Consider the following 21,886-nt stretch of genomic DNA (forward strand, 5'->3'; position numbering starts at 1 on the left):
GTTTGAGGTGATATTTCATTTACAACTTTACGACGGAAGCCAATGTGTGTAGTTTGTATGAAGTGTGTATTGTCAGCTTGGGATGGGATATGATTATAGCGTCACACTAGAGAGCAATGTGCATTCTCAGCCTTGGACAGGATGTTATTATAGCGTTAGAGAGGAAACCAGTGTGAATTCACAGTTTGGGATGGGATGTTATCATAGCGTCACGGAGGAAACCAGTGTGTATTTTCAGCTTGAGATGGGATGTTGTTACAGCGTCACGGAGGAAACCAATGTGTATTTTCAGCTTGGGATGTGATGTTATTACAGCGTCAAAGAGCAGAACTCTGTGTATTCTCAGCTTTGAACGAGATGCTATTATAGTTGTATAATAGTTGAAAGGAGACCAATGTGCATTCTCAGCTTGGAATGGGATGGGATTATAGCGTCACGGTGAAGACCAATGTGTATTCTCAACTTAGATTAGGGCCTTATTTTAGCGTCACGGAGAAGAGCAATGTGCGTTCTCAGCTTGAGATGGGATGTGATCATAGCGTCACAGAGGAGACTAATGTGTATTCTCAGGTTGGGAAAACTTCATTTTTACGTTTACCGCACGGTTCTTTTCTTTCAGAGCCATATGAAATATATTCCTGCCAGAGGCTACTGAGCATTGTTAAACAAAGTAAAACGTGGTTATCCGATTTCTTGAATTTTATCTATTGACAAAGTGAGAATTTGTTGCGTACCGTAATTTATGTGTTAACTAATCCCCCACCCGCATCCCTCATCCCCCTCCCCCATCCCGATTTCTTCACACTACTAGAAAATTAGAACCATGTATAAAGTTAATTTCTTCTTTCCCCCCTTTGAACCATGTCACTTGCGCCTGAACAGAGTGTTTCTTTCTATCTGACACTCGGTAATATGTGAGATATTACAGCTGTACAAACGAATGCAAAGTTCAGCCGGCAAAAGCCGTTTTCGAGTCTGATGCAGGTTTTAGATTTATATTCATCCTAGGCGTTGCAGACGCCGACATCCGTTCCTATCGTCGAAGGGATTTGGTACACGTGGTGAACAGCGGATGTGACATGCAATCGTCAGCGATCTAAAGATGGCAGCCTTCGGTGAAGTGTTGCAGAACTCCTTTCCTAATTTGGACCCAGATCTGTATTCTTATGTTAATGGTAAGGTTGTTATATTCCCTGATAACTCGTACATGCTGTAGGAATACAAAACAGACCACCGAACTACTTGTTTGTGTAATCTTCGAACGGTTTAGGCCATTTTCACTTGGTCATTATTGGATTACGTGCCGGTAAATGGCGGTAAATTTATTGATTCATAGTGAGGAATTTTATGGAAGAAAGTGGGTTGACTTCATTATTCTGGTATAAAAATGGTCACACTTTAATCCGACAGATATAATTATACATCGTACTAGTAACAGATACAGAGAAAAGCACTTCACGGATTACAAATGACATCGTCAACTATTCAAAGAAACGAAACTGCTTTCACTGTGTGTGTGCAATAATCGCCTTTTCTATTTTTTTGTTTGTTTTTTTTTCTTTGTCGCTTAATGATACCTAATTATCGTAGATTGACATTGCATTTCCACATACCTACCAAAAAACAAAAGAATCTCTCAACAAAAGAAGAAAGTGACATTTCCTCATTTCCTATGCTCTGCAGATAAACATGAATTGTGGCGATATTTGATGATCTGTTATACGCTTATCCCACCTAGCCCCACCTGCGTCTGAGGCCAGGTGCCAAAGGCTTTACCTGTACCTGGCCATGTGATCTTTTTCTTTGTTGTCGCTGGTTATCTAATATATGGTTTGTTTCTCTCATGAAACATCGGTAGTGTTATTCAGAATAGAATCATCTTGTTTAACATGCTGCAACAACTGTTGTTGGTGATCTTTTTTTTACCATTTACCATTTAATCTGAAACCACTCCTGGATAATGCCATACATGCCCAATCACGGCACTGGAAAGTAAAATAATTTTCGAAACGCGTAACCACTTCCTCAAAAAGTTCTTTACTTCAAAAAAGGCTCTTCTTGCAGTGCGCCGTTCTACATATGCAGTCTGTTGGGTTTTAATTTTGACCAGATTTTTGTCACAAATATACATCCTACCGTTATATCACATCGACATGGATGTCAGATAACACAGAGTCAAATATTGGCACAATCATCAGATACTGACACAGCTGCCGTTTTGAACTCCCCCACTTCCGTAAACATGTTATGCTGTTAAGGTACTTTTGAATCTGATACAGTATATGCATTCAGTTCATTTTCTACCAAATTGTCATTGCAATATAATTTTTCTGAGGAGCAAATGCTTTGTGGGGTACTGTTTACACCTTTCACACTTTATTTGTATTATTAGTTGCAGAGTGTAACTCTCTGTGTCATGCAGCACAAAGCATTGGGAGAATTACGGGGAATAACTGCTGCTAATGTGTCAGATCAGTGGTACGCCACATTTACCACATCTTCACACGCACATTAAATCTTCACTACCATAAATCAATGTGGGTGGTCCTGATAATCAACAAACCTGTTAAGAGTTTTTTTTAGCCAAAAGTGATCCATGACAACCTCGCAAATTCACAAAAGAAATACCACACCCACTGTGACCGCCATATCGTTCTGATAGTCACACATACAAGTCACATGATCGATAGAGGACTGAAAAAAATAAGGTTGTTAATGGGAGATAATACTTATGGTAATAAGGCAATCATTATAGTAACACAAGGCAAGTCTAGTCGTCCATTTGGCTGGTTCACTCCCCCAGTCCTCAAGGGGCGCTAATAGCTTTCACCTCGTTCACTTACCGCTACAGTGGGTATAGCGTGTGAAAATGTATTTATTTTGTGAATTTGTGCAGTTGTCATGGATCGTTATTGGTTCGGTGTGGCTTTGAACAGGTTGGTTGATTATGGGGGCCACTCGGTTGACATCGATTTATGCTAGGGAAGACTTAATGCGTGTGTGAAGATGCGGTAATTTTTGCTTACCATCGGTGTGACACATTAGAAGCAGTTATTCCCCGTAACTCTACCAGCACTTTGTGCTGATCTATGCAGAGAGGTACATTCCGCAACCATTCACAGTATATACATCATATCTGTTTGCTTCCTCCCACCACAAAGTCGGCTGCCATCATATAAGTGAAATGTTCTTGAGTTTGGCGTAAAACACCAGTCAAATAAATAAACGTACACATATCTGTGTGGTAGTTGGGATTATAATCAAGTGACGTTGTAGTCTCATGCCTGTCGAAGAGATTCAGAGGGGTAAGTTTGAAAGAGAACATGAAGTACTGGTTAGAATCAAGCTGAATACAGTCTTGAGATTAGTTAAATGCAGTACTATATGGTGGGTCTGTTTTTTCATACTAATCTGTACGTACCTGCAGCTCTGATCAATGCACATTTTGTGATGTTTTCAGGCATATTGGAAGATGGCTCAGATGAGATTGACACAGCCGATGACCTCCACGACGCTATTGGGGGGATTTTGCAGCAAGTGGACGAGACCAAGACAGAACAAGATATACAGAAAATCTGCTCCCGACTTTATAACATGATGAAAGGGTAAGGCACTTTATGTAGTATAAAATGTATGTATAAAATGTACATGCACATTTATAGCAAATGTATTTTAAAAAGAGTGAAACAAAAAGGTAATTAGTACACTTAAACATTTCATGTAAAATCCACCTGGGCCTTTGAGCATAAATTTAAATGACACTTTTAAATTTAAAATACCAGTCAAATAAATAAATAAATAAATAAATCAAGGCCAATTTTCAACCCCATTTGTTATATATAGGATTATGGTATGGCTGATTTGGATATCCAAACCAGTGGTGATAACGAATCTTCAGTACATCCAATAGGGGGATCCAAAATAGGGCTTCAAAATAGGGAGCACTGACTCAGAAGCCTCTGAGCAATGCAGTCACTCTCTGTCAATGAGTTTAAGTCCAGCTCATTGCTAGCTTCCTCTCCAGTCATTTGTGGGAAAGTCTGCCAGCAATCTTCAGATGGCTGTAAGTTTCCCCTCTTTACATCACCTTAAGATACGAAGCTCTAATACAGGAACTCAGAAAAAATTATTTTGAATGTGGACCTTGACAGATAAATTCAAATGTACATAGGAGACAAAATACTGTTGCATTGTTTGAATTTTTGCAGATCTTTAGAGAAATCAAATGGTGATCACAGACGACTAGATGCTCCAGTGTTTTTAGGTCAAGCAGTGGAGGAGAAAGAAGAAGGAGGCTCTATATGGATAGCTAAGAAAGAAAATGTCACAGTAAGAAAATCAATGCCTTGCTCATGACTCATTTTCTCAGGGCTAAGTTGGTTAGCGCGCCAGGGTATTGTAATGACCCAGGAGCCTCTCACCAATGCGGTCGCTGTGAGTTAAAGTCCAACTTATGCTGGCTTCCTCTCCGGCCGTGAGTGGGATGTTCTGTCAGCAACCTGCGGATGGTCGTGGGTTCCCCGCCGGGATGTGCCCGGTTTCCACCCACCATAATGCTGGCCGCTGTCAAAATATTCCTGAGTGCGGTGTAAAAAAATCAAATAAATAAATGAATCGTTTGCTCAAAAATATCAGACTGTACTAATGTGCCACTAAGGTGAAGATCATACACTGTTTTGCTGAAGTTAAGATGTCTGAATTATGATAGTATGTTAAACATCATCCAAAGAAAAAAGATATAAGATTGCCTCAGGGTATTATGTTCAGTTATGCCCTATAATTTCATTGAATTTTTAACCTGTGACCAATTAATAAACATGGTTCTCTAAGTCGATGAAAAATCTACCTGAAAGTTTATAGGGTTTACAGCGAATCGCATATTTTCATATGGTTTTTGGAAAAGATCTGTATTACGGTCTATACAGCCAGCTGATCAGCTGGTGAAAAATTTCGAATTTCTTTTTTTTCAAGTTTCCATAACTTAAATTTATACCTGATTGATCTATAGGACATCATTACCATCAGAATTTTTTAGATCAGTTTCGTATCTCATAAGGCCATCATTATCATGTTTTAGCTTTTGATTTTCTTTGTGTGTGTTTTGTTTTTTTTTTTCTTTCCGAGCTTTGTTTAAATTTTGTGTGTGTCTGGATTTTTTTTGTTTTTTTGTTTTGTTTTTTTTTTTTAAAGTGCTCAATATAATTTCAGCAAGTTGACCAGAGAAAACTTGACAAAGCAGAAGCTAAGATCCAGAAGAAACTAGAGAAAAGGTCTCAGCCAGAGATTTCATCTAGACCAGAAGCTCCAAGGTGCGGAGAAATTCTTGTACATGTATTTATATAAGTATTTCATTTACATAAACAGAATGAAACCCTAACTGAGGTAAACTTACAAGAGGATGTATTTCACTTGTTTTCTGCTCTAGGCTGTTGTCCTTTATATTCCCTAGCCGCCACTAAGCTCTTGTAAGAAAGATAGTGTGATTTTTATTTTTTTTATTTTTATAAAGTTTTAGAACATGCTTGAAAATTCTGCAATGTTTCTAGTATTTTCTTAGTCTTGTTTTTTTTCTCAAAAGTGTCATACATGTACTACTCTACCATGGTTACATGTAAATTTGATTAGAATAGATCACTGTGTAAACTGTAAATGAAAGAATTCATTTAGATGATGGAGAGTTACTGAACTGCGAGAAAGAAAATCTTCTTTTGTGAGCATTCATTCAGATTCGATATTGACAATAATTTGTTTTCATGTTGACAGTATGTCAGATGTTATAATTGAAGATTTGTTTTCATGTTGACAGTATGTCAGATGTTGCCACAGCAAGTCAACAAATCAATCGTAAAGATGAGCGTCTGGACGCATCAGGAAACAACAGATCATGTGATATTCGCATTGAACAGTTTGATGTTTCCTTTGGTAACAGGTAATAGTGTATCATTTCAAAAAATTCCCATAAAGGGACTAAGAATCGATTCTGATTGGCTGGTGTGAGGGATAGCATGTAGAGGCTATACCTAGCCCAAACTGATTTTTAAGTATGGCAGATCATTCAAGCATGACCAGGGCTGTATGATTTAACCAAGGAAATCCTGTCTCCACTTTCAGCCAATCAGCTTCGATACTGTATCGACTGGCCCCGATAGCACAGCTGATAAAACATCTGCTTCAGAAGGCAGTAGTTCCTGGGTCAGGTCACACCTTGACCTAAGACCTTAAAATGTGTCGTTTGGCGTTCAGCATTAAGGGAAGAGTGCAACGACTGGTTGACCTGTATCAGTAGAATGGCTCAGTCGCGTCGGCTTACTTGCCTTCCGTAAGTCATCTCAGTGAAGCAGCACTAGAGAAAAGAGGGATGGAAATCCAACCTGCAACAAGGAGGCACATTACATGCTTGTCATCAAATGACTGAAAAATTGTTAAGTACGATGTAAACCCCTAGCACTCACTCACTCGCTCGATTTTGTGTCCCTATAAAGATATGTTTATGCTATGCAGTATAAAATTACCTAAAATTTATCACTTGGTTAAGTTACACATTTTACCTGATTTCAGAGTTTCGTTGATCTTTGAAAGGTGATTTGAAGTTTCGAAGGTCGTGTCAAGAATGATATCACAGTGATAAAATACAAATTTAAGTTTCAGTAATATTTCATAACATTTATTTGACTCCAAAAAATCCTTTTTGTTTTGTTTTTTTTTTAACTTGTACTCATTTACAGTATTGTTTCTACGAGTTAACAGGTGAACTGATAACTTCTGACATAAGTCACTGTATTTAATTTACAAACTGTATTGTTTTCTGTCTCTCATTCCCTCATAGAACATTAATCACAGGAGCAGACGTTCATCTCATATTTGGTCGACGCTACGGATTTGTTGGGAGAAATGGGCTGGGAAAAACAACTCTGTTAAAAATGATATCCAGGTAAGTCTACAGCCAAAACTAACATATTTTTGAGGTCTTGAAAAGGCTTACAGCTAAAATGCCTCTCAGAAATGGATGAAGTCCATTTTGATGCAGTATTTATACAATGTACTTAAAATTTTTAATGTGGACTTCTTATATGTTAATTATCAACATTCATATCTGGTCAAAAAACTTTTGGTTTGTACATGTAGTATGAAAGACTGATGTAAAAGTAAAACTGAATGCTTTGATTAGGGAGGAGGCTATGGACTCATGGTCTTTCAATCTCTAGGACACAGGAGGTAGCTAGTGGTTCAAACCTGGCCTTAAACAGGGAAATTAAACGTCTAGATTTGTAGATTTGTCATTTCCACAACTGGCTTTGAATTGGATTAAATTTTGACTGAGTGAACGGGGTATACAGTGTTTCGCATAAAGTTAAGGCTTTTTTCATGTGACACATTTTGGTGGAATCTGTTTGATTCATCCATATTATAGGGCCACAATATAAGTCTCTTGTGTATTTTGATTAATGTCTTAACAGAAGAACGTAGTGGCATCAAAATGTCATTTTAAAAGGCTTCGTGCCTCTGAAAATAAATTTTACATATCGGCTACTGAAGTGTAGGTGAAATACAGAAACGCTTGAGTCTGTTCATAAAAATGTTATATATTCATTTCCATCTTCTAGTTATTTTGTCCCCCATTTTCGGCCTATTTTAATTTTGACTTGACTGTATCCCTTCTTCTAAATTTTTTTTTGCTGTTGTTTTCTTGTAATTATTAATTAACATGAATATCATAATGAAGATGTGCCAAAATAAAGGTATACTCTAGTTCTTCGGCCTTTTCGACCGCCTTTTCAACGAATATTTTTGTACATTCTGAGAGAACTACAAAGTGTAGAAAACTAATTTGCTCAGCTTTATGAAGCTCAGATCTTTCATAGGGACATGAACAAATCATTTTAGCATCATTTTGATAATAGTTGTATGCTTAATTTCAACTGAGAAATGTGCTTAAGTGCTTGAATAGGTTGAAGATTGGCATTAGTGAGTTTAACATGACATAAAGAAGCAAGCCCTGTAAGGATTTCATTCTTTTACAGCCGACAGTTGAAGATCCCATCTCACATCTCCATCTTGCACGTGGAGCAGGAAGTGGTAGGGGATGACACATTGGCGCTGGACAGCGTACTGGAGTGTGACGAGAAACGCCACAGCCTTCTCCAGGAGGAGAAACAGATAAATGCTCAGCTGGCAAAATCAAGGCAAGTACTGAATTCCACTGGGGTCTCCATGACTTAGCATGCTAGCACAGCGCAATAACCCAGAAGTCTCTCACCAATCAGATCACTTCACCAATGTCACACATAATTTTGATAAATATTCATAATACAAAAGCGACAGTCATATCATCCATGTATTGATCAAAGCAGAGCTTTTGTCTTGTGAAAAACTAGTGTTGTTCTTTTCATTCCTTGAATGTCTGAAACTGATCATCTGACCTTTAAGTGAGTCGTGTGTATGCAAATTAGGATGTGTGTCATAAACCACAGAGTACTGCATAAAATGCCAATCAAATGAATTCTTAAATAAATCAACGGCCCTGATTGCACAGTTGGTAGAGGATCCGCTTCGGGAGCGGTAGAACCAGAATCAGTCCTGGGTCGAGTCACACGTAAGACTGCAAAAGAGGAAGTTGTAACTTCCTAGCTTGGCGTTCAGCATGAAGGGGATAGTGCAACGACTGGTTGACCTGTATCGGTATAATGGCTTGGGTGGGGCGGCTTCCTTACCTTTGGTAAGTCGTCTCGGTGAAGCAGCACTAGATAAAAGAGCAGTGGAAATCCGTCCTGCAACAAGGAGGTACATTCCATACACCCTAAGGATTCCTTCGTCGTCATATGACTGAAAAATTGTTGAGCACGATGTTAAACCCCAAGCACTCACTCACTCGCTCTTAAATAAATCAATAAATTCTTAAATGAATCAATAAATTAACAGATTCAAAATATAAAAATAATCTCCATAAAATTCTATTTCACATATTGAATTTATGAAATATGTTTTCCTTTTCAGTGAAGCAGGAAAGGCTGACGCTGCCATATCTGGTCGTCTGAACGAGATTTACCATGAACTGGAGGCCATGGAAGCAGACAAAGCCCCGGCTAAGGCAGCAGTCATTCTCTGTGGCCTGGGATTTACTACAGAAATGCAGCAGAAAATGACCAAGTAAGGGAGAGATCTGGGAATTTGTAATACATCTATAGTTAATTTACAAATTTATGAAAAAGCTTTGTGATGTTTTGTCTTTCTTTAATAGTCAGTCCCAGTTGTGCTTTATTTTGTTGAAATTTTCAGGCCTGCGAATCACGAAGTAGCCTTAAGACTCAGGTCAGACTTTGTTTTAACCCATGGTATAATTCCTGAGAGAATTTTCAAACTTTAGGGATAATTATCAGTCATATAAGCCTAGGACAACTCTAGGTATTAAAATAAAATTTCTGTTAAAGGTAAGCATCAATTTTTAGAGCAGTAAACTATTTTGAAGTTTCTGCCAGCAACCTGCGGATGATTGTGGGTTTCCCTCGAGCTCTGCCTGGTTTCCTCCCACCATAATGCTGGCTGCAGTCATATAAGTGAAATATTCTTGAGTACGACATAAAAGTATGTGGAATAGCATACATAAATAAAGTCAGTTTTGTGTGTGAGGAAGACAGATTACGCATTCAGTGACTTTGGTTGATACATTACAAGCATTTAAGGTGAAATGACATTTTACACAACTTGAGAAAATATTGCTCTTAGATCTAAAACTGTCCTACATTCCATTGAGTATGCATACTGTAGGAAATGAAACATACATGTGCCTTCAGAATGTAGAACTCTGAGCAAATGAATTAATAATTAAAGGCAATCTGAGTGATTGTTTTCTTTCTTTTCTTTCCAAAGAGAGTTTTCTGGAGGCTGGAGAATGAGACTGGCACTAGCTCGAGCACTTTTCACAAAGTAAGTCAAGAAAAAAGATAACTATGTCTCAATTGTGTGTGTGTGTGTGTGCAGTTATCAAGAAATACAGTGAAAGAAGGTACTCAGTTTTAATAAATAATTTCATTTCATTTTGATGAAGATTCATTTATTCATTGGCCATTAGTTTGTTACCAATGAGGTCGTGTGTAGAAATGCAGGTCTTTGTGTTTTTGATGCGGCTGTAAATTTCCAAGATTTGTCAGGTGCCTGGTTCAGATCGGTGGCTTATCCCAAGAACTCCGTTTCCTGATCACATTAACTTGACCACTGTCGTGTGAGAGAAAAATTCTTAAGCAGGACATTGAACACTCTTCAAAGAAATAATTGTGTTTTAAGCCTCAGTGTTGAGGTATTGATTAAATACCAAAGTGGGGGCCTCCGTAACTCAGATGGTTAGTGCGTTAGTGCAGCGTAATGACCCAGGAGTCTCTCACCAATGCAGTCGCTGTGAGTTCAAGCCCAGCTGGCTAATAAGTAGGAAGGTCTTTCAGCAATCTGCGGATGGTCGTGGGTTTCCCCCGGGCTCTGCCCGGTTTCCTCCCACCATAATGCTGGCCGCCGTCGTATAAGTGAAATATTCTTGAGTGTGGCGTAAAACACCAATCAAATAAAGAAATGAATTTAACCCACGACCATCCGCAGATTGCTGGTGGACCTTCCCACTTACAGCTGGAGAGGAAGCCAATCAAATAAATAAATAAATACCAAGGCCAGATGTTTTGGTTCCTCAACCCCGTATGTTCACAGGAAACTTTTCTGAATTTTTCTGGCCTTCTAACAATGTGACTTACATTTTAGCTGTTTCTTGTCAGTTTTAAAGGGATATACCACTGAGAGAAATTCAACATTTTTGAGTTGGCACAGCTAAATACCAAAAATGGGTTCGTGTCCAGACTAAACCTCCTGGGCTTGTGTTTTCCGAAAAATGTCAATTAAGAGAATTATAAGGGGAAGTGCATCACTGGGCTAAACTGTCCGCCCAACGAGATAACATGCAAATGAGGCAGCATGAAAATTCCCACATGGCAGCATTCACTTGTGAATCACACATGTAAATATAATAATATGATATGAAAGCAAGATGAATAAAGGAGAAAATTGAGAAGCTGAACGCTTCTGAAACTTTTCTGAATGTGCCTGAAGGAAAGATGTACCATTTATGCCTCCAGAACCCAATAAGAAAAATAATCCGTAAATTATTGTCAACAAGACTGGCATGAAATTTTTCACAATGTATGTGTATGTGATACAATAGGACTGTTTTGACATGGCTCAGTTGGTTAGCGTCTGTTTCGGGGGCTTGAGATCCAGGTTCAATCCTGGGTCGAGTCACACCTAAGGCTTTAAAAGAGGCAGTTGGAGCTTCCTGGCTTGGCTTGGCGTCCAGCATTAAGGGGAAGTGCAACGAATGTTTGACACGTATCAATATAATGGCTTGGGTGGGTCAGCTTCCGTAAGTCTAAGTAGGAAAAAGAGAGGCGGAAATCCATCCTTCAACAAGGAGACACATTACATGCACTCTAAGGGTCCCTTCATCGTCATGTGTTTAAATTATTAAACCCTAACGGCGTTAAATCCAAAGCACTCACTCTCTTGTTTTAACATTTACTGATGAAAGAGTTTGAACTCGAACTCGCCTATTCTTGAGAATGGTATTAATCCTCAGTCAAAAATAAATAAATCATATTTGCTGTGTTCTCAAGTCTTGTATGCTTCATTTCAGACCTGATTTGCTCTTGTTAGATGGTAAGTTACTTCTTATTCTTACAGATTTACTGAACAGTTTATTGCACATTAATTTTTTTTCAAACTGATGAGATTCTTAATATTTCATTTTAAATAACATGATGATGATGCATGCAATTAGTGTCAAAATGTTTCACATGCAGCCGCTGTGAGTTCAAGTCCACCATGCTGGCTTCCTCTCCTGCTGTACGTGGGAAGGTCTGTCTGCAACCTGTGGATGGTCATGTGTTTTCCCCGGGCTCTGTCTGGTTTCCTCCCACCATAATGCTGGTCGCCGTTGTATAAGTGAAATATTCCTGAGTACGGCGTAAAACACCAATCAGTCAGATCAAAATGTTTCAATACATCATCGTGATAGTTCGTACCCGGCTATCCGGTCACTCCTGATTCGATTTAGCTACACCGACAGAACTGAGAAGTTGGCTTAAAAAGAAGTTTGTGAAGTATAAAGGCAAATTGTTTATGATAGTCATGAACATTAATACAAAATCTGAATGGGATTTTACTTGGGATTTTTTTTTTTTTTCCAGAACCTACAAACATGTTGGACATGAAGGCCATTATCTGGCTGGAGAATTATTTACAGGTCAGTTTATGTCCCTCGTAGAAAATACGTAAAAATAAATATACCCTAATTCGTCAACCTTTTCGCATATGATAGAGGAACTTTCAGTGCAATTTATGCGCATTTTTTATTTGAGTTTGGAGACAAAAACACAGTGGTTGGAATGACCAATTTCAGGGCCTCACAAAAAGTATAATTTTGTCACTGTGCACAGAATAATGCCTTCAAAGTATGCTTGAACCTTGCAAACATATGAAAAGGTTGAAGAATTACTGTAGAGTACATTACATTTCTGGCTTTTTGCTTTAATAAGTAGCATTCAGTATAAGAAGTATTAACATTTTTTTTGGGGGGGGGGGGGGGGCGTATTTAAACATTCTGGGTATAGCAAGTGCTGATGTGGGCTGAGAATTGTGGGAGACAAGACACCCATTCCCCAGCATAGAGGAGTTACACAACATCAACACCCTGATAGAACAGTAGTCAGTCAGCCGTATTAACATTAGCATGGCCACAGTACTCCAATATGGCCGCCAGAAGTATATGTAGATCATTCAATGTTAATGTGCTGCTTCATGAAAATGCCATGCTGAAAATGACTTCATTCAGTGACATTGTACTGACAGCAAACAGACCAGTACTAAGACTACATGTACCTCCTGTTAAGCACCGAACAAGGAAATACAATCTATATCCGTAACATCTTGGTCAAGTGCATTTTTAATAAATGAATGAAGGAATGACTATGGCTTATAACCAGTTTGGCAATATGGCAGTCATATCAGGGCAAGAGCATGTTTAAATCAGGAATCAGTAAATAATTTTTGTTGCGATAATGAACTCCTCTAAAATCATATGATTAACCTGCGAATGTTATTCAAGCCATGTAAAATAACACAAGCTTTAGCTAAAGTTTGAAATCCACATTCATATCTTGTTTTTTAACTACATCATATTATTGAGGCAGAGAGTTATACAATACAAGAATGGACTGGTAAAGTGCATCGTAAGGTCCCAGGTTCAAATCCAGCTGTTGCAGCTTTGAAAATAGATGACTTGTCAGGTACCTGGCTAGTTAGGTTCAGCATTTCTCCCTCTGCTCTGCCAGTTTTCTCCACCCATAACCTGACAACCATTGTATGAGTGAAATATCCAAAACTACAAAATATCACGAAATAGAATTTTGTTTTTTTTTTCACCAGACATGGCCCACAACAATCCTGGTTGTTTCCCATGACCGTTCGTTCCTGGACGCAGTGGCCACAGATATTCTGCACATACACTCACAGAGGATTGACACGTACAGGGGCAACTATGAAGTCTTTCACAAAACCCGAGATGAGAAGCTGAAAAACCAGCAGAGAGAGTTTGAGGCTCAGAAACAGTACAGAGATCATATACAGGTAAGTGTTGGAAATATTGGAAGCCGGTCACAGCCAAGTGGTAAAAATGTCTGTCTACAATCACTAGGACATGAACTGTTGGGTTAATCTCAGTCTTGGACACAGGGCGAATTGATTTCCCTTAAAAGTTCGTGCCACTCTCTATTTACGAGAATCTAACTTGATTCTCATGTGTCGGTATTGAAAATATTGTAAATTCCCAACTTAAAATATGGTTGAAAGGCTCTTCATTGGCTCTGGACATCCGTAATTGATATGTGACGTTTTACAACAATGACATATACGTTACTGCCTGTTGCTCTTCTGTCTTTTGATACATTATGTCTTCACAGTATGAGTTCTGAACACTGATTGGATACAATGCTAAGCTTCCAGCCAATAGTAGCTCCCTTTCCTTTTAAGTTTGCAGTTGCATCTCCATCAGTGGCTAAAGAATCTTTCTCTAAAAAGACTCTAATGATGTTTGAGCAAAGCTTGAAAAATGGCTTTGATTTCATTGAAGGAGAGACGGCACTAAAGGTTGTGATATTTCAACAACAGAAAGCCTGGGAATGATTTTTTTTTTTCATGAGATTACCTTAACATTTGAAATGGGCCATATTTAGCAATGCTGTGAAGGAATATGAAAAATAAACTACTTGCGAAATTCAGGCCCTTGACACTGGATCATCAGTATCCCCCACCCGTGTTCTCAGTGATTTTGGTGCCATATATTGTTAACAGTGCTTTTACTGTCACTCATGTGGTCTAACATCATATACATATACCTTGGAGATCACATGCGTATTGAGTTTGCCCTGAGGGCGAAAATATTTGTTTAACATGGCAAAGTTTGTCAGTTGTTTATCAAAGGCTTGTGGCTTACTCCTGGCATTCGTGTTTCCCACCAACCATATAAATGAAAATTTCTTAAGTATTGTGTCAAACGCCAAACAAAATACCTCAATTGACATGTGGCCAGTCATTCTGTCAATCATTTCTGTCTCTGGTCTATTTCAGGTTTTCATCGATAGGTTTAGGTACAATGCCAACAGAGCCTCACAAGTTCAAAGCAAGTTAAAGTTGCTGGAAAAATTGTAAGTATCCACATACATCAAATGAATCTCTTGATTTTATGTTTTTTACTGAAAAAACTGAAGAGCATTCAGCTATAATGTGTTTTGTGTGTACACTCAACCTCAACATTACTCATGCTTTAGCTAGTACAGATAAATCCCTTCATCTTAAACCAAAACTGGGGCCCTCCGTGGCTCAGTTGGTTGGCGCGCTAGCGTTGCATAATGACCCAGGAGTCTCTCACCAATGGGGTCGCTGTGAGTTCAAGTCCAGCTCATGCTGGCTTCCTCTCCTGCCGTAAGTGGGAAGGTCTACCAGCAACCTGCGGATGGTCGTGGGTTTTCCCCGGGCTCTGCCTGGTTTCCACCCACCATAATGCTGACCGCCGTCGTATAAGTGAAATATTCTTGAGTACAGCATAAAACACCAATCAAATAAATAAATTAAACCAAAACTGGATCTTGAAGAAAGTTATGGTACTATTGATATATCCGGGGTCAGCTGAACGACTGTGGTTTGGTTAATAGTTATGTGTATTTCTGAGGAATATGATCTGTGAGTACATTTCTACCAGTATTGAAAAGTATTGACAGTTTTGTATTCTTCTTCCAGACCAGAATTGAAACCTGTAGAAAAAGAAAGTGAAGTGATATTAAAGTAAGTCTTGTTTTATTTCTTGACAGAAATAATGGTGACTATGATGTGTATTCATTACACATGTAAAAATGTATGTAAATCCCTGAATTTCAAGGTTTACGGTAATGAGAAAAGTTCTGCTGGAGAGTTAAACCCTTTACAAATGTGAACCTATATTTTTTATTGTGTGTTTCAGGAAAACAGTTAGTTTGAAACTTTCTTAGAACCTATTACAGTCAAACCCTTGTTAAAATGGAGATAAATGTGGTCATAATCAAAGTCTTAAGAAGGTTTTATACAAGTGGGCAAATGTGTGTGAAGTGCGGGAATTCCAATTTAAGACAATCAGGCCAGTTATGCCGTCAAATCAAGAAAATCTTTTAAAGAATGACTAAATTTATTCAGAATTGGCACAGTGTGATTGTGTTTAACACATACTCTTTTAGCATATGAAAGGGCAGATTTTAAAGGCCATTTATAAAAGGAGAGGAAAACCCACAGGCTTGATATGTCTTTTCTAATTGTCAAAAAATTGTTTAATTTTCATCAGTTTAACTTCAGAATGTGCACAAAAAATAGCGACTTGCCACTATGTCCACAGTGAGCTGTCTGACATTTTTTTCCAAATTCTAATGATGTTTTTGCATTCTTGTTCATATCAAAATGTTATTGACAAAAAACATGAATTTATTTATTTTTTTTATTTGTTGCTGTGTTAAGTGCCAAAATATTCAGGTACGTGTAGGTTATGATATCTTTATACATGTCTTATATAAAGATATCTCTGCCCAGAGTCCTTATGTATGTATTGTCTTTCAGGTTTCAGGATTGTGATAAGTTGTCTCCCCCTATACTACAGCTGGATGAGGTGGAGTTCTATTATAACAAAGACCATGTCATATTCTCAAACATCTGTGTCAACGCCAACATGGGATCGAGAATCTGTATAGTATGTACATGTATTTATTTGTTGAAATATTTGCAGTTGTTTTTTTCTTTTGGACCTGCCAAGCTGAGAAGAAATTTTACAAAGGTGTTACAGAGTGGTTTTCATTATAACATATGTGCATAGCGACAAATCCAGAGCATTAATCATTTATCTCCCTTGCATGGTCAGCGTCATTTAGCAGTGGAAAGGAATATGCAGATGTGAATTTTCACTTATCTACAGGAAGGTCGTTAATAAATACCTAAAATCTTTGACCTTTTCTGTTCTCTAGGTGGGTGAGAATGGTGCAGGTAAAACAACGTTATTAAAACTTCTGCTGGGGAGTTTGGACCCTGTGCGAGGGATTCGACATGTTCACAGAAGCCTGCGGATTGGCTACTTCAGTCAGCATCATGTCGACCAGCTCGACATGGGTGCCTCATCAGTGGAGCTTCTCGCAACACGATTTCCAGGTACACGTAGACATAATTAATTAGTCAGACAAGGCCCCAATCCAGGTGTTGAAGGGAAGGTACCATTTTAAATTCAAGAGTGCACGTTGTCAGGCTGAATGGCCTAATTTTAGTCATTTTTGGCTTATTTGTGCTGACAAAAAGCATTTTGGGTAAAAAATTGGGAAAGACAGAATCCAGGTATTGGGTTAGGCCATGCCAATCTTGGTTTGCTTTTCAGAAAGAATATGAAAATTATCAAGCATTCCTCTGTTGAGTCAATTATTTCTGGTGGGGGAGGGGGGAGCAAATTAATTTTCTTAGTATGTACATTCCACAGCCAATAGAAAGTAATTTACAGATCATGTGACCCTAGTCATTTGAAGGCATGTTGTGCATCACTTGACATCATACAACAAGCTAATCACAGAGTTGTCTTCTTTCATAAGAAGAGCCTAGTTCAGCCTTGGTATTTATTTGGGCTTGTGAATTGCCTTGTGAGAGGCCGGTTTCCTCTCACCATTATGCTGGTCATTGTCATAAAAGTGAACTATTTTTGAGTATAGCGTAAAACACCAATCAACTAAATGCAATAAATCTGTCATACAATTGTTGTAAGGACTTCACTTTAACAAAATTAGTAGGGCATGGTCCTGTCTTTGAATTTAAACTATTACTGTGGCTACATGGCTGATGTACTTCTTTTGGGACTTGAAAGTCATGGGCTTTCTTTGGAAATAGCCTTCTTACTGTAACGGGAGCAGTTTTCCAGTGCTTATACTAGCAGTAGCTAGGGGGAATTTTCCTTTAGCTCAGTTGGTATAGGGCTGGACTTTGGACCTGAGTTCGAATCCTTGTGTGACCCACGTAGTGAAATCCTTCCACCTTTACACTTATGAGGAAGGTATTTGAGGAAGCGACTATCAATCAAGTATAACATATACAGTATAATATATATCAAATGTAGACCATGCTTTGCTTGATGTGGTGAACAATGTGTTTGGAAGATTTCAACTCAGACTGTTTGCTGAGCTGTAATACTCATGCATTTTGAATGGTTTCATAGCAAACCTGCAAGTTTCAACACATAATAATTTAACTAGGGAAATTCTTTGCTTGATGAATTGATTCATTTCAAGAATCATGGATGCTCTCAGCTTCATTTTTTATACGTTATATCACTGCCGTTCCCTGGTTTAAGCATCTTCTCGCCACAATATTGCTGCAATACTGCTGAAGTGGCCACCATCAGTCATTCATTCATTCTTTGTAGAACTACATTTATGGCCTCTCTTCTGGGTGTTTGCATGTTTCATGAACCTCTGAATTACCGTTTTTGTATTTCCTGTTTTTCTCCAAGGTAAACCTGTGGAAGTGTACCGGTCATTCTTGGGCTCTTTCGGGGTGACGGGAGATATGACCTACATTTATGGCCTCTCTTCTGGGTGTTTGCATGTTTCATGAACCTCTGAATTACCGTTTTTGTATTTCCTGTTTTTCTCCAAGGTAAACCTGTGGAAGTGTACCGGTCATTCTTGGGCTCTTTCGGGGTGACGGGAGAGTTAGCCACACGTCCTGTGGGGACTTTGTCAGGAGGCCAGAAGAGCCGTGTTGCCCTGGCAACCATGAGCATGACAATGTGAGTTAACTCTACTCTGCCTGTAAAATGAACGGGAATCATAGTTTGCATTAGATTAGGATTAAGGAACAATCTTACTAAGAAGTTTTCTGCTTCAAAAGGCAATAGTGTCATGTACTCTTGTGCCTGGTGTATTTATTGTGAAATGTCCTTGCAGAGTCTCTGATCCCTCATGCTTTTGTGAAATGTTCTTCCAGAGTTCTTGATTCCTCGTGTATTTCTGCTTTGCTGAAGTAATAAAAGACAAGATGTTTAGAAATTGAAAGCAAGAGAAGTTCAGTTTTGTGTGCATGACTAATAGTCACCGTAATCTGTGTGATGTTGACCAGTAAAAGGACACACATTCCATCATATTTGTTTCAAGCAAGATTTCTTTTTAATGAAATAATTTTTGAAATGTGTGAAGAGAAAGAGGAATGGTGAATTTCCTAAGTGTTACTTTGGCGATGATTTTCAGGCCTAACTTCCTCATTCTTGATGAACCCACTAATCACCTGGATATGGAGACAATTGAAGCTTTGGGCAAAGCTCTGGAGAAATTTCAGGTGGGTAGTTACATTAATCTGTGTCTGGTGTGCTGGAGGCATGCTGTTGAATTTACATGTATGACTCAGAACAGCACTGGTGGCAACATTTGCTGGAGGCATTTTGATGCTGTTGAGTTTACCAGTATGACAGAACAGCCCTGGTGACAGTATTTGCTGGAGGCATTTTGATGCTATTGAGTTTACCAGTATGACAGAACAGCCCTGGTGTTAACATTTGCTGGAGGCATTTTGATGCTAGCTGTACTGGAATTCAGTTTTGCCGTACTAGGGTTCCGGTTAGCTGTACTGGAATTCAGTTTAGCCTTACTAGGGTTCTGGTTAGCTGTACTGGAATTCAGTTTAGCCTTACTAGGGTTCTGGTTAGCTGTACTGGAATTCAGTTTTGCCTTACTAGGGTTCTGGTTAGCTGTAGTGGAATTCAGTTTTGCTTTACTAGGGTTCTGGTTAGCTGTAGTGGAATTCAGTTTTGCCTTACTAGGGTTCTGGTTAGCTGTACTGGAATTCAGTTTTGCCTTACTAGGGTTCTGGTTAGCTGTAGTGGAATTCAGTTTTGCCTTACTAGGGTTCAGCTTCAAAAAGAATTCTAGCTTTAACTTGATTTCAGTTATGTTTTACCATGGCTCTGTTTAGCTATAATATGTTTCAGTTTAGTTTTTACCAGGGTTCTGGTTAGCTGTAACATGTTTCAGTTTAGCTTTCAGCAAAGTTCTGTTAAGCATTTCCATGGTTATGTTTACATTTAGCTTGGTTCAGTTTAGCTTTTTCTAGGATTCAGTTAAACATTTCCATAGTTATGTTTAGCCTTTTCAGGATTCCGTCTTTTAAGCCTTACAGTCATCGTATATTTCTGTATAAACATATAATACGTATTTGGTTGCTGTGAGTTTAAGTCCAGATTATGCTGGCTTCCTCCCCATTTATATGTAGGAAAGTCTGTGAACAACCTACGAATGTCGTGGGTTTTCTCCGGACTGTGCCTGGTTTCCTCCCACCCATACTACTGGCTGCAGTCATCCAAGTGAAATACTGTTGAGTACAGTGTAAAACTTGTATCAGATAAATAAATGCAAATGTTTCTGGTGTTTGTTTTACAGGGTGGAGTCGTGCTTGTTTCCCACGACGAGCGGCTGATCCGCATGGTGTGTACAGAGATGTGGGTGGTGCGGGGCGGCACCGTCAGGAGCCTTGAGGGAGGATTTGACGAGTACAAAAAGAGCGTGGAAGAAGAACTGGAACTGCAGTCTAGATAACCACTGGCTGGTCCTAGTGAAAGCTTTCCCAAAGTTGTATGTGGGGTTGTCACAGACTGTCAAGGGAAATGGCTCCATAGAACAAATACAGCAGTTTTCCTACAGTTGTATGCGGAGTGATTGTCGGAGACTTTCAAAGGAAATAAGTCTGTATAACCAGTACAGCAATTTCCCCACAGTTTTATGTGGGAGACTAACAGAGGAAAATAACTACACACAGGGAAGACAGCCACTTTCCTCACAGTTTCATGTTGCATTGGGGGAGACCGTCAAGGGGAAGTAACTCCACATAGCGAACACATTAACTGTTGTACATTGTTATGTGGGGTTTTAAGAGACTGTCGAATTTTTTCCACACAACATAGACATCAACTTTCCCACAGTTGTATGTTGGGTTAAAAGAGACTATCGGCTGCTGGTGGAGTGAAGGGAGTTGATTCCTAAACTATCTGTACAGAGGTATCAAATGTGCGACTTTGATATATTTTGGGTGTTGGTTTTAGGACAAACCAATCATGGTTATTTTAGTGTGAATGTAAGGACACTCTGTCTCTCACTCTCTCTGTTTAAAACCTGGAAAATTTCTCGCAGATTTCTCAACATTGTAATCAACTGTTAACTGGTTAATCCTGCAGGATTTCCTTTAACTGCTGTTAGCAAATCTCTGCTTTTGAGCCTTTGCTTCAAAATCTAACAAAAAATCGGTCCTTTGTCGTTCTGAACATGACGGGTTTGAATGAAAGTTTTAAAAAAAACATCTCAGTTTTGTTCTTCAAAAAGGTCCAGTATTTCTGCAAGAAACGAGAAGGGAGAGAAATTGATGAGGACGTTGATGAAATGAAAACCCAATAAATAATCATCCTGGATTATGTTGAGATTATTTTCCTGATGTCTGATAATTAAAGCATGTCACAGATACCTTCTTCACCATTGGTCACTATTACTACTGACAACTTTCCAACAGGGAATACAGTTTGTTATTAAAGCACATAACAAGCAGTAATGCAACTGAATGATGAAACTTCTGGTATCATGCTTTTATACTGAACCATTTGTGAAATTAAAGCTAAAATTTGAAATATAATTTTACACCTTATTTTTGGGCCATAGAAATTAAAATTTCGTCCACCTCATCAGTGTTGTTTTCCAGTACCAAAATTAAACACTGTGACAAGTTTTTGATTTTTTGCTTGATTGAGAAAAGGCTTTGAAAATTGGTCTTGGATGTTAAAACCAAGTGTGCTGAAAAAGAAAATTAGTATCTGTGAAATCAGTACTTGTATTGAATGCGTTGGTGGTTAAATTTTAGAACATTTGGACATCTTTGTGACTGTCAGTAATTTAATCATGCTATTCTAACGCGGAAAACTTCGTACATGCAGTACAAACGTGAAAAACTCCATACATGTAGTTGGTAAAATGCAGGGAAGAGGGCCGCGAAATGGTTTTGCGGTGGGACGGGAGTGGGTCGTGGGGGGCTGAGGGTAGAATTGTCAAGCTGTACATGAAAGTCTGGTTCCCGGGTTTCAGCGTTCTTGACCCTCTGGTCTTGTTTCTTGGCCTTAGACTGAGCATTGGGCCAATGTCTAAAACCTAAAAGTAACGGTGATGTATGGGAAAATCGCATTTCAAAATTATTTATTCAATATAATAAATGATTCATCTCCTTTAATTTGTTTTCACGAGTTCGTTCTTCTCTGCATTGTTTGTCGATGCTT

The 21,886-nt window shown here is 38.7% G+C and overlaps 1 protein-coding gene across 1 annotated transcript; it reads left to right on the forward strand.

Moving 5' to 3' along the window:
• The first annotated feature begins 1,102 nt into the window (after positions 1-1,102).
• Positions 1,103-21,770, forward strand: LOC135465678 (ATP-binding cassette sub-family F member 3-like). The gene is made up of 19 exons (XM_064742984.1): positions 1,103-1,175; positions 3,461-3,605; positions 4,209-4,329; positions 5,209-5,309; positions 5,807-5,929; positions 6,827-6,931; positions 8,022-8,183; positions 8,995-9,147; positions 9,868-9,924; positions 11,669-11,691; positions 12,222-12,277; positions 13,459-13,659; positions 14,659-14,735; positions 15,328-15,372; positions 16,171-16,300; positions 16,572-16,752; positions 18,238-18,370; positions 18,828-18,915; positions 20,013-21,770. Exons 1-19 carry the CDS (start codon positions 1,103-1,105, stop codon positions 20,166-20,168), a joined length of 2,130 nt encoding a protein of 709 aa, XP_064599054.1. The 3' UTR covers positions 20,169-21,770.
• The last annotated feature ends 116 nt before the right edge of the window (positions 21,771-21,886 follow it).

This window comes from Liolophura sinensis, chromosome 5 (assembly GCF_032854445.1).
Source record: "Liolophura sinensis isolate JHLJ2023 chromosome 5, CUHK_Ljap_v2, whole genome shotgun sequence".
Taxonomy (NCBI): domain Eukaryota; kingdom Metazoa; phylum Mollusca; class Polyplacophora; order Chitonida; family Chitonidae; genus Liolophura; species Liolophura sinensis.